Raw genomic sequence first — 13,610 nt, forward strand, 5'->3', positions numbered from 1 at the left:
AGAGAAACTTTTTAAGATGACTCAAAAAAATTTATATCACTAATATAGTATTCACGAGTCAAAATAACAAAATGAAGTTTCAATAAAAGGTAAATATATACTTATACATCTAGAGTTAAATAATCTAGATTTAGTACACTACTGGTTTTTCTGCTACCATTCGCAAATGTAAACTTTTGATTGGTAGCGTTTGATATCATTTCAAAACAATTATATAAACTGAATCACTTGTTACCGCTCAAAGTAAAAAATTTATGGACGGTTACAGTGAGATAAAAAATATGAGCTTTATATGAAATTTAGATTTCCTATATCCTTATTAATCACGTATAAACTAATCTAATCTATTTCGTTTATATATATGAAAATATACCATTCACGAAAACTCTAATTTAGTTTTTATCTATGAAATCATGGCTTTGATACAAGAATAAAGTTAAGAAACCAACATAAGTATATTACTATTTTCCATTACAGCTTTATTTTTTATGATTTTTGTTTATAATACGAAGATGTCTAGTGGACCGAAACTCAACCGGTTAATTTTATGTGGGTTTAACCATCGACGCAAGATAAACTCGGTTATTACTAGGAATTATATATCTATGTCGTGTCGCCATACAAACGGATAAATATGAGTTTGTGGGTGGATGTGAGATTAATGATTTTAATAAATAAATACTAAAAATTAAAACAAAAGTTTGAAAAATAGTTTTTTTTTTTTTTGTCATCAACAACACAGACTCATATAGACTCTGCACACCAAACTGGTAGCTCCGCATCCATGTGAACGACGAAAGACGATTGTTGTCTGGCACTGCGTGCTAAACGATCCGCCTTGTATTCTCCGTTTGTGGTACATGAATAAGCTGTGAACTTTGGAAGCTACTTTGTAGACTCTTAATATCCTCCAGATAACTTGCAAACGCTGGCCACTCCTCTGGTTCCGAAACCATCTTCACCAACCGAGAATAGTCCGTTGCAAACGTAACCTGAAACTGTCGCAAATTTCTCATACACTCCATTGCCCAAACCAAAGCTTCCACCTCGAGTGTAGGGGTGATATACTGGCTCGAACATTTCGTGCCCCCATTAATCCCTCGAATCCCTCTAAAGTGCTATACCAACCCTGTCCCGAGAAAGAATCCTTATCCTTCCACGAACCATCAATGAAACACCATCTTCCTGGAATTGTGATAGGTTGATGTACCTGGTGCGGAAGATTTCTTCTTACATCTAATTCTTGTGCCGCAGCCCACATGGTAGATTCCGTTTCTGCCAATTTTAGTGTATCCAATGCATCCACATCCAGATTACTAAACACCTTATTGTTCCGTGCCTTCCAAATATACCATAGTATCCATACAAATTGATGATCATTCATCTTTGGGAGAACTCGCCAGAACAAATGATCCATATTTGTGAACAGTGCTTCCGTAGGAAAGATATCTGGATTTATTGGTATCTTTGATAGTGCCCATACCTGCCGAGCTGGAGGACACTAAAAAAATACGTGGTTTAATGATTCCTCAGCGTGCCCACATCTATCACACCCAATATCCCCATGCAACCCTCGGGCTTTAAGATTCTTTTTCACCGCAATACACCCTGATACAATCTGCCATAAAAAGTGCTTCATTTTTGGTGGGCACCTCACCTGCCAACAATGGGCTTTCAAGCCATCCACTGTCGGGCCAAAGAGAAGTGGCGGTTTTCCTTTATCTGGGTAGACCCTTTCCACCTCGTAGCCTGATTTAACCGTATATCTTCCATTATTAGTAAAATGCCAACCATCCTTATCTTCCATGTTATTTTTGCTGAGTGGTATACTCTCAATAATCTTCGCATCCTGCGGGTCTACCAAAGCCCGAATGGCTTGAGAATTCCAAGTCATAGAACCTGGAATAATAAAAGAATCCACCGTAAGTTCCGGAAACAGATTGTGTTGATTTTTGTTTGTTGGTCTCGGCAGGACCGGCCCAGAGGGGAAGCCATCGAAGCCATCGATTGGGGCATCCGATTTAAAAAGGCATATTTCAAAAAAAATTTATTAATGTTTATAAAAAAAATTAATAAGATTTTGTAACACTAACATTTTTGTTATAATAATTTAAAATCATAATATTTAAACTTGAAAACTCCAAAATGATATGCATTAAAAAAATAATTGATGATAATATGTTTAGAGGATTAAAATTTTTATGAGAATCAATATAAAAAAAAATTACAAAGCCTAGTAAAGTATTTTTGTTAAAAAATGGAAGATTTTTATCAAACACAGTATTGCTAACTATTCTAATATCGATTATCATAGCTAAAACAGTTGCGGAGATTAAAATTGATATATATATTGATTAAACATGAGATTAAATGGATTAATTAAGACTGATATGATTAAAGATTTATTAAATTACTAAATGATTTTGCAAGAAAAATGTAATTATATTTTTAGTTTGTTTACTGTTTTTTAAAAAAATTGATGTGATTTGATTATTTTATAAAATTTTAGTTATTTTTATATTAATGTTTGTAATTTTGGATAAAACATAGAAATGCATAATTTAAAAGTTGGATTAGGGTAGTGTAAAATGTTAGACCGGCACTGGGTCTCGGGCGAGAGTTTGAAAAATAGTTTCAATTAAATGTTTTGGACTTTAAAACAAAATTTTGAAAAAAAATGTTGAATTTTTTTAATTTTCTTCCTAAAAGTACGAATTCAAAAACAAAATTATTAAAATATAAACAATTTTTTTTTCTATTATTTATTTAAATAATTATGTATATTTAAATATCTATGAAGTAAAAATATAAAGTTTCTTTTATTTTTAATGAAATATCTTTTGGTCATTTTTGTGGGTTCTTTTTAGTAAAAAAAATATTTAATAGATTTGTCCAAACGAGTATTGGTCTGATTTTTTTGTCAAAAGAATTGTATGCATTATCAGTTCAAAAAGGCCAAAAAATGTTTATTCCCTATTATAGATGTTTACTTCTTTCAGGCAAAGCTGAATTTACGACATGAATTATATATATCTTTGAAACGGCAAAACATTGAGTTTGATATAATAATTATAAAAAAAAAAACTAAGAAAAAATAACTCTGGTTCCCAAACTCTTTTAGAATATTAATTGCGGCGCTTAGCTGGCTTCCGGCGGGATCACCGGGAAGGTCAAACCAACCATAAAATGAAAGTTTCTTAAAATATCTAAAATCTTAAAATTTCAAATTAATTTAAACAAGATTTTCTCTGTCATTTATGCACAACGATAATTACTTGATTTTGTCCTTAATTCTTTCTCTTTTTTAATTTTTGAAGTTTAGAGGAGAGAGAGAGAGAGAGTGACAGTGTTTTCTCAACCATCTCAATCTTCTCTCTCTAATTTCAGTTCTAGTTTTAAGGACTAACTCCCTAATGATTTTCTCTGAGATTAGTAATTAGGATTTTGTGAGAGAGAGAGAGAGAGAGAGAAGGAGAGAGGGAGGAGGGGTTGGTTAATTAATGTATGTGAAGGTAGGAACCGTATCTGTCTTTGTTCGATATCTGTCTCTGTCTTCTCCAAACCATCTCTTAGGGTTTTAATTCTTCTGCTTACAAAATCTAGGGTTAGTTTTTCTTCTGTCAGTTGATATATATTATTATTATGATGATGGTGTGTGAGAGTGGAAGATGAGTGAAGAACAATGGTGGATCGAAGAAGCGCATTGTGTTATGTCTCATCCTTCTTCTTCTTCTCTTTGTTACTCTTCGACTGTGTTGCCGTTGCGAAACCACGGACTCGATTCGACGAGCTGCTCACTCTGCTTCGCCTCAGGTCCACTCTCGGTTTAAAAGGAACCGATTGGCCAATCAAAGGCGATCCCTGTCGTGTCTGGAGAGGGATACGGTGCGACGACAAAGGGAGCATCGTCGGGATCAACATTTCGGGTTTCAAGAGGACGAGGATCGGTAAGCAGAACCCTCAGTTCTCCGTTGATCCCCTCCTTAACCTCACTCGCTTAGCTTATTTCAACGCCTCTGGATTCGCGTTACCTGGTCCCGTTCCCGATTGGTTTGGTGTTAGTTTGACGACGTTGCGTGTCTTGGATCTTAGTTCTTGCTCCGTCAATGGTGTGCTCCCCGTTACACTCGGTAATCTCACCAGCTTGGTGAGTTTGAACCTGTCTAGTAACGGTCTCACCGGTGCTCTTCCGAGCGGTTTAGGGGAGTTGTCGAGTCTTTCGGAGCTTGATCTCTCTAGGAACACGCTCACCGGTGCTCTTCCTCCTTCTTTCAGCTCGTTGCTGAACCTGACGAGTCTTGATGTTTCTTCCAATTACCTAACCGGTCCAATCCCTCCTGGTCTCGGATTGCTGTCTAAGCTTCTCTACTTGAACTTCTCAAGCAATAGCTTCTCCTCTTCTATTCCTCCGGAGCTTGGAGATCTTGTCAATCTTGTCGATCTTGATCTCAGCATCAACTCATTGTCTGGTTCAGTTCCTCTGGAGTTTCGAAAGTTGACGAATCTGCGGAACTTGGTGATTAGTGACAACCTCATGAGTGGAGCTTTGCCAGCTGATCTGTTTGGTGCTAATAGCCAGCTTCAGAGTTTAGTTCTTAGAGAAAACGGTTTCTCCGGTAACTTACCTGATGCGTATTGGTCTTTGCCTAAGTTACGGATCCTCGACATTGCTAAGAACAACTTCACTGGAATGCTACCTAACTCTAGTTCTGGGATCAATGCAGATGTGGTGGACATCTCCTCGAACATGTTCTACGGTCAGCTCACGAGGATTCTCTCAAGGTTCAGTGCCATGTACCTCTCTGGTAACTACTTTGAAGGTAAGGTTCCAGATTACGTCCTCAGAGCAGTGAACGCGTCTCTTACCAGAAACTGTCTTCAAAACGAGAAGAGACAGAAGTCTTCTGAAGATTGTTCGTCGTTCTACGCAGCTAAAGGGTTAGACTTTGACGATTTTGGACGTCCTAACTCAACGCAACCTACTTCGGGAAAGGCTTCTTCAGGGTTAAGCCGCAGGACTGTGATTATATTAGCATCAGTCGGTGGTGGAATTGGTTTTATTCTGATTTTCATTCTCTTGCCTATTCTTGTGGCTCTATGGATGCGTAGAAGAGGCAGAGAGGCGCAGAGAGGGGGCAGTGACAGGCCTAAACCTGTAACCGAAGCTTCTCAGCCACCTAAAGGAGCACAGACCTTTGATTTGTCGCGTCTTGGGAATGCGTTTACGTATGAGCACCTTCTCCAAGCAACAGGGGACTTTAATGACGCTAATCTGATGAAACGTGGACATTCAGGTAGCTTGTTCCGTGGTTTCTTGGATAACGGGACGCCCATTGTTATAAAAAAGATGGATACGAAGGAGGGTAAAAACGAAGGAGGGTATATAGCGGAGCTTGAGCTTTTGAGTAAAGCTGGACACCAGAGGCTGGTTCCATGTCTTGGACACTGCTTGGAGAGTGAGGGACAGAAGCTATTGGTGTACAAGTATATGAGGAACGGAGATTTGGCTAGCGCTTTGTTTAGGAAGTCGGACAACGAAGGTGATGGGTTGAAGTCTTTGGATTGGATTACGAGGTTGAAGATTGCTCTTGGTGCAGCTGAGGGACTAGCTTATTTGCATCACGAGTGTTCTCCACCTCTTGTTCATAGGTACTCTAACTTCTCGTAAATAAACTCTTGGTTAGAATTAGCTTCATAGATGGAAGCAACACCTTGATTACTTGTTGCTCTATCTCATGTGTGTTTGTCAATGTGATAATAGGGATGTACAAGCAAGTAGTATACTTCTTGATGATAAGTTTGAGGTACGTCTTGGAAGCTTAAGCGAGGCATATGCTCAAGGTGATGCTTATCAAAGCAAGATTTCTCGTTTACTTCGTTTACCTCAGTAAGTACTCATGACATCAACCAACACTCTGTACGCTGTATCGTCACAACAATATTTTAAAAAAGAGATTTCGAGTTTACTAATGCTTCTTCCTCTTCCTTTCTTATTCTTGCAGATCGACTGAAGCATCCTCGTCAGGTATGTATGCTTTGGATCATAAAACTTCCATTACAAATAAACTTTAGTTTAAATCTTTGGAGTCTGATCTGTCTGTATATGAGAGTGCAGCTTCTTTTCTAGTACAATATTTAATAACAATGTAACATGTGTTTTAATGAAGCCGGTTCATGGATAGGAGACTTGTAGTTAAGTGTCTGAACCAAAGGAGTATTGCTTTGTAAAATTAACCAATAAGGTTTGTGATTCTTTGAAGCTATCTGATTGCTTTTCATCTCTTCTTCAGGTGCAGCAAATGCAACATGCTCCTATGATGTCTACTGTTTCGGCAAAGTCTTACTTGAGCTAGTCACGGGGAAGCTTGGAATCAGCTCGCCAGACAATGCAGAAGCAAAAGCATACATGGAAGAAGCTTTGCAATACATCAGCACAAGCGAGAAGGAACTGGTGACCAAGATCCTAGACCCGTCGCTATTGGTAGACGAGGACCTTCTAGAAGAAGTATGGGCGATGGCCATCATCGCAAAGTCATGCCTAAACCCAAAACCAACAAAAAGGCCGTTAATGAGACACATAGTGAACGCACTTGAGAATCCGTTGAAAGTGGTGAGAGAGGATACCAACTCGGGCTCAGGCTCTTCACGTTTGAGGACAAACTCGTCGAGAGGGTCTTGGAACGCTGCTATATTCGGGAGCTGGAGGCAAAGCGCGTCGGATGCAACAGCTGTTCAAGCTGTAGGAACAACAAGTGGTGGTGGTGGTGGTTTGATAAACTCGGGGTCGCAAGGGAGCAGTGGAAGGAATAATAACAACAATGGGAACTCGTCTTCGAGAAGAAGGCAGTCTAGTGAGATTGTGCCGGAACCTGCAGCTTATGGGGAAGATTTATAGGATAAAACATTTTATGATTGGTTCATCGATTCTTTGTGTCGTTTAATAACCGGAGAGGCAAAGAGAGTCCTCTCTGGTAGCAGCATAGAATATGTTTTTTTTCAAGATTATCATTTTTCTTCACTTTCCTTATTTTATTTTGTCTTTTTAATTTTTTTTTTCTTTAATTTTGGGTTAGGATTGGCGGGGGTTAGAATTGTAATTCACATTTTTCTAGATCTTTGTAAATTTTTATTCTTGGAGATTGAGTTTTCCTCGGCTGGTTAAAAGGGAAGATTGGTTTCGTTTAAATGTTTCAGTTCCACTTTCTTCGTTTTGATTCCATCTGATCTGATATCGCACGTGTGAATTAAAATGAACGTTCACAACTTGATTTCCGCAGTGTTGTTAAACCCGGACCGGACCGGCGGTCGGACCGGGTTCAACCGCGAACCGGACACCTATCCGGGTTGGTTTAATGTCAAAACCTAACTAAAGTTGAACCGGTTAAAAATCCATGTTGAACCGCTAAAAACCCGGGAACCGAGTGACCCAACGAACCGACGAAACCCTGGTTCGTATAAAAATCAAAATTTTGTTAATAAAATAATTATTTTTTTCTCCTTTTTTAACATATATACTATTTTGTTTGTCACAAATTGCAACCAAAATAGAGTTTTGTAACTAATGTGTATATAATTTTTATAGGTGATGAAGATTTAGAAGGACAAAGATTTGGAGAATAAACTTTAAATGTTTTTTTCCTATTGACTTTAGATTTGAACTATTAATTTTTTTATTATTTTTATCACATTTCAATTTGTTATTTTTGAAAGTTTTCTAAACATTATAACTATTTTTTGAAAAAATATATATAATATTTATAAAATAATAAATTAAGTTTAATCTAATCGACCCCGGTCGAACTAGGTGGAACCACAATGACCCGTGACCCAAAATATTTCCGGTTCGCTCGCCGGTCCGGTTTTAAAAACACTGGATTTCCGAAGCTTCGCATTATATTTGTACAAAAAGACAATTTAAAAGAAAAAATGTAGGTTCTACCGAGAATTGAACTCGGGTTACTGGATTCAGAGTCCAATGTCCTAACCGCTAGACCATAGAACCACGTTGTCTAATTCACTACTTGCTCTCTTCTTTAACAATCTGAGGGAAAATATCCATAATTGTTTATGTTTTGTTGATTTTTAATGGGAAATCGGCCAGAAAAACACTGAACTTTGCAGGAATTGCCAAAACAAACCTGGACATATTGGCTAGCCAAAAAAACATTGAACTTGCTTTGACTTTTTCGGTTTATTAAGGACGTTACGATTGACTTTCCAGATTAGCACACCGTTAACCGGGTTAACAGATAATTAAGATGACGTTAATTTTGGGTGTTAAATCATACGACGTCGTTTTGTCTCTTTGTCTGATTAAAAAAAAAATTAAAAATATGTGCTTCCATCGGGTATCGAACCTGTGTACTCAAGTTAAATTGAACGGGTTTTTACCACTGAGCTAGTGGACTTTACAATAGATTGACAAACATCATTCTTTATATTGGCTTTAATCCTAGTTAAATGAATCAAAAAGAAACGACGTCCTTTTCTCCTCATAAACCCTAAATTCCCAAATCATAAAATCGATTCTCCATTGACGAACAGAGCTCGATTCTCTTCCATTTCTTCCTTAAGAAGCTCGATTCTCTTCCATTTCTTCGAGTGTCACACGATGAGTTCGGGTTGTGAGGATTCGTCGGTGAATACGATGGGTATTCGTGGTATCCCAGAGCAATGCGGATGTGGTCGAAGAACTGAGATTTACACATCAAAAACGAAGGAAAATCCAGGAAGAACTTTCTTTAGATGCCCAACGTTTCGAAATGTAAGTGTTTAATTGTTTGTGTTTCTGTAACCTTGTTGTGTTCTGAAATGTAAAGCTTCAATGTTTAGGTAGTGAGAAATTGTCTGACAATAGATTGTGTTCATGATTTGTGTCCAGGATCACTTGTACAAATGGGTAGATGAAGCTGTCTACGAAGAGGTTCACGATGCATTGCCTAAAGTTGATTGCTTTGCATCGGATTTGAGGAAGCTAAAAATGGAGATCGACAACCTCAAAAATGTGGAGGAACAGCTGAAAGAAGATGTCAAAAAGGCTAGCAATGAAGTTAAGAAGCTGAATGTGATCATCAAAGTGGGTTTTCTAGTGGCATCAGTTTCATGTATTGTGTTCATCATGAGAAAATAAGCACTAGGAATGGGTTGTCTTTGAAATGAGTTGTCTTTGAATATGTCTTGTGTTTGATTTGTGTGTTTGTGTAATTCTAATGGTTTCAAGACTCTTTATGTTATGGTTAATGTAAGACTTGTTTACTTCTTGATCATCAACACAGCAAAACAGAACAAAATAAGTAAAAGAAAAAGATAACATCACACAACCATCATCATTGTTTAAGAAAACAGCAAAGAGAGAGACAATATCACACAACCATCATCATTGTTTAAGAAAACAGCTAAACAAAAGAAAAAGAAGTACATCATCCATCATACAACAAAACATAAATCCGAGAGAGACAACATCACACAACAAACAAAAGAGTAGTTCTAAGAGAACCATCTTCCCCACGCTCCAGTCTGTGATGCTTGGGTAGATTGAGGAACTTCCCATCGTGATGCTTCAGTTTGTGAGGAGTGAGCTTGGGAAGCTTGTGATGAGTGAGGTTGTGAGGATTGAGCTTGGGAGGTTTGAGCTTGTGACTCTTCAAAATGTAGTCCCTGTATCATCCCAAATGAATTGTCAATAACCTCAAAAAATCTCAGAAACATTACCAATAGCTACAAAACTAAAAACCTTACCTGATATTTCCTTGGTCTGCCTCTTGGTTTCTTAGGTGAGCTCGGGACAAAAGCCTTCCGACATGTATTCTTGTAGTGCCCTTCTTCTTTGCAATTAGAGCATGTCATTATCCTGTTCGCACGGCTCAGCTTGGTAGTAGACACTGTCTCATTGGTTCCCTTCTTTCGATCATGGTTTTTAGGCCTACCAGGCTTGCCATTTCGATTAGGTGGTGGAATCACACCTAATCTATTGGTCTGAGGCCACTCTATCATCCCATTTAAAGGACTGATCCCATAACTGTAGGTTTCACGCCACTGGTTTGTTGTGTAGCAAGGAGCAACAAACTCAGAAAGCTTCCTTTTCGCACCAAGGATGACCTTAGCAGCATGGATGCATGGAATACCATTCATTTGCCAGCTTCGACATGCACAAGTCTCCCTCTCCAAACTCACAACATACGTCTGCTCTTGGTCCTCCACCTCAGTCTCTGGCCCAATTGCCCAACGCAGTGTACACTCTTTAGACTTCTCCTCAACCCTGGCTAACTCTTTCTGTGTCTTCTCCGTGAACCTAGTCTTCCTGGCCGTAGCCATCTTAGACCTTAAGTAGTTCCTAGTCATACATTGGCGCCTTATCTCCTCTAACATGTCGAGCAGAGGCTTCTTCCTAGCCTCCCTGATGGTCTTGTTGAAGGACTCACACAAGTTGTTCAGATTATCATTGCAGTTGGAGCCTATCTTGAAGAAAGCTCTAGACCAAGTCTCTGGCTTTGTCTTAACCAGAGATGCATGTGCGCCTGGATCATATCTCTTAAGCTCATCCATGTTGTAGTTGAACATACCAGGAGTGTAGCACCTTGCAATGTACCAGAAGAACTTCTGTAACCTTAGATCTTTTCCACCTTTCCTCCAGTTCTCGTAAATATGGCGACAACACTGCCTATGCTCAGCTTCTGGAAGGAGGTTATGAACTGCCTTCACTAGTCCCTACAGAAACACAAGAATCACAAAAAGGAATCAGAAAATATAAGAATCACAAGAATCACAAAAATATAAGAATCACAAGAATCACAAAAAGAATCAGAAACTCGTTTACCTTTTGTTTGTCAGACATTACAACAAAGCCTTTCCCAAGTTCCAATCCCAAATCCATGGCCAAATGCTGCACAAACCAATCCCAGTTTGTATCATTTTCTATCTCCACTACAGCCCAAGCAATAGGGACAATCCTATTGTCTCCATCTCTTCCAACCGCAGCCAACAACTGTCCCTTGATGTCCCACTTCAGAAAAGCTCCGTCTAAGCCAATAACTGGCCTACAAGTCTTCTTCCATGATTCCTTTTGTGCTTGGAAACACATGTAGAGCCTGTAGAACCTCTGCTTGCTTCCAACTGTGGCTCCTGGTATGGTCTCAATGTCCATGGTGGATCCAGGATTGCTCCTGAAGATCTCTGCTTGGTAATCCAAGATTTTATCAAAATGCTCCTCATGGGTCTTCCTCCTTTCTCTCATCAATTTCGTCTTGGCCTTAATGCATGAGTTTTCTTTGACTTCCATCTTATACTCCCTCAAGATCTCCGCCTGTATCTCCTTTGCTGTGATCTTCGGATTCAGCCTTAACCGCTCAGCAAATAAACTTGCAATTGCTGACCTCTTAAGTATCCTTGAGTGCCCTGTCTTCTCACACCTATGGTCATTGACGTATGTCTTTACCATCAATTTCTGCTTCCTCCTATCATAAGAACAGTACACCATCCAAGGACATGGAGACTCATCGTCTCTCATCTCAGCAGCACATTTTGCACCCATCTTCAAGCTACTGGATCGGTAGAATTTGATGTTGTATCTGGTTTTGAGGGTATACCTGAGACAAGTATGTTTGAAGTCCTCAGCATCTGAAAATACTTTGCCAAGCAGAAGTAGTTCCTCTGGATCAGTGTCTGCTCTGTAAGCTTCCGCAGGTATCATCTCCTCTTCATTCTCATCATCTGAAGACATCGGATCAGGGATTTTATCTTCATCCCAAGCATAATCATCCCCTTCGTCTTCATCAACCTCACAGTCATCATTTCTTGCTTCCTCACCAAAATGAAGACCCAAATCTCCGCAGTTTCCTTCTTCGATGCCAGCAAAACCATCATCTTCTTCTACATCAAGCCTACCATCTTCTAATGCTAACATACCATCTTCTAATGCTAGCGTACCATCATCACCTATATCTCCAAATTCCTCTTCTTCACTTCGAGGATTCAGCTCTTTTGTCTCTTTCTGTGGACATTCTTCTCTATCATCAACATCATCAACATCATCATCTTTTGTCTTCGAGTTTCGAGTTGACCCACCAGTAACCTTCTGCTTCTTCATTTGTCTAGGAGAAGGAGTAGAACCACCATATGGTGTCCCACGCCTTGTAACCTTCTCCGGAGATGCCACAGGCGACCCATATGGTGTCCCACGCCTCGTAACCTTCTCTGGAGATGCCACCATCGTCTTCGCTTCAACTCTTTTACTCTTCCTCGATCTCCCCGGCGATGACTGACTCACAGAGGCACCGCGATTTCCACCTTCCTTCGCCGATTTCTTTGGTTCAGAGACACTCCCTTCACCCTTCTTCGACGGCTGAACCACTTCTTCACTCTCATTCTTCTTCGACTGAACCGCTTCTTCGCTCCCGTACTCGAAATTCCTCATCCCTCCAAAGATCGTTACCGTTTTTCCGTTCCTTGTGAACTTCGTCCTTGCCATCCACAAGAAATCCCCAAATCGATTTGGGTTCTGAGAAATTAGGGTTACGCGTTTTGTTTTAACTGAGTCATCCACATCTTTTGAACAATAAAAATAAACATGTAGAGTAATCTTCCGAGAAGTCCACTAGCTTAGTGGCAAATAACCCCTTTCCAGAAACACGAGTGCCTGAGTTCGAATCCCACAACCAACATCCTTTTAATTAAATAAAACGACGTCGTCTTGGGTTTTCGTCTTAAACAAAACATCCAGATCTTTTAATCAATAAAGAAAAATAAGTAGAGTAATATTTCGAAAAGTCCACCAGCTCAGTGGCAAAAACATCTACCTGGAACCCCGAGTGCATGGGTTCGAGCCCAACCAAAAACCATTTTCATTAAGTTAAACGACGTCGTTTTGAGATTTTGTCTTCACAAAGATCTTGATGAAAACGACGTCATTTCGTTAAACGGCAATAATTAACGGTGAGCTAACACTGTCTTAACTCTCTGTTAACGGTGTGTTAATTTGGAAAGTCAATCATAATTCTTTTAATATACTGAAAAAGTCAATGATAGTTCAGTGTTTTTTTGGCCAGGCTCGAGTATAGGTTTGTTTTGGCAATTCCTGCAAAGTTCAGTGTTTTTCTGGTCGATTTCCCGATTTTTAATAGGAATTGTTTATTATTTCTACCACACGCATAGATGTTTTTACATTTTTTTTTTCTAAAAATTTCTCATCAACAAGTTAGTTTGATACTTTTTTTCTGTTTTAATTTTATCAAATGTCTAAGATTAAATACAAAATCATAGATAACAAGTGTCAAATGATCGAAATCAAGTTTTTCTTTACAAACTAACACATATTGTCCAAAATGGTTCACTTAGGCCATGATTACGGCACGTCCCACACTTCGTCCTTAGGTGATTCGGCGTGGATCCCAGACATAATGTCCCAGACTTTTTTCATTTGTCCTTAGATTAGATACGTTCCATACTTCCTCTCTCTCACTCTCTCTCTCTCTCTTTCTCTCTCTCTCGCTTAACAGAAAACAAAAGAAAAAAGAAAAAATTTAAAGACTTTTAAAAGTCTTATCGATGCAGATGCTGTTAGATTTCATTAAATAGGTAAATGACCATTGTGTCTCTCTCGAAACTTTTTAGTT

General features: G+C 38.9%; 3 protein-coding genes and 1 non-coding gene across 4 annotated transcripts; 2 read left to right on the top strand and 2 right to left on the bottom strand.

The window, feature by feature from the left end:
* Positions 1–3,099: 3,099 nt before the first annotated feature.
* LOC108813505 (probable LRR receptor-like serine/threonine-protein kinase At2g16250) lies at positions 3,100–7,186 on the top strand. Its single transcript, XM_018586079.2, has 4 exons — positions 3,100–5,649; positions 5,762–5,887; positions 6,003–6,025; positions 6,291–7,186. The coding sequence occupies exons 1-4, from the start codon at positions 3,683–3,685 to the stop codon at positions 6,893–6,895; spliced, it is 2,721 nt and encodes a 906-aa protein (XP_018441581.1). The 5' UTR covers positions 3,100–3,682; the 3' UTR covers positions 6,896–7,186.
* Positions 7,187–7,930: 744 nt separating this feature from the next.
* On the bottom strand, positions 7,931–8,002 carry TRNAQ-CUG (transfer RNA glutamine (anticodon CUG)). The gene has a single exon. It is a non-coding gene; the product is annotated as a tRNA-Gln (tRNA).
* A 583-nt stretch (positions 8,003–8,585) lies between these two features.
* Positions 8,586–9,130, top strand: LOC130494623 (uncharacterized protein At1g43920, Chloroplastic-like). The gene is made up of 2 exons (XM_056987152.1): positions 8,586–8,764; positions 8,882–9,130. Exons 1-2 carry the CDS (start codon positions 8,612–8,614, stop codon positions 9,128–9,130), a joined length of 402 nt encoding a protein of 133 aa, XP_056843132.1. The 5' UTR covers positions 8,586–8,611.
* A 331-nt stretch (positions 9,131–9,461) lies between these two features.
* Positions 9,462–12,466, bottom strand: LOC108809736 (uncharacterized). The gene is made up of 3 exons (XM_056987154.1): positions 10,817–12,466; positions 9,734–10,707; positions 9,462–9,657 (listed from the first exon to the last, which is right to left on the bottom strand). The coding sequence occupies exons 1-3, from the start codon at positions 12,464–12,466 to the stop codon at positions 9,462–9,464; spliced, it is 2,820 nt and encodes a 939-aa protein (XP_056843134.1).
* Positions 12,467–13,610: the final 1,144 nt, after the last annotated feature.

The sequence above is a fragment of the Raphanus sativus genome, chromosome 6 (genome assembly GCF_000801105.2).
Source record: "Raphanus sativus cultivar WK10039 chromosome 6, ASM80110v3, whole genome shotgun sequence".
Classification (NCBI taxonomy): Eukaryota; Viridiplantae; Streptophyta; class Magnoliopsida; order Brassicales; family Brassicaceae; genus Raphanus; species Raphanus sativus.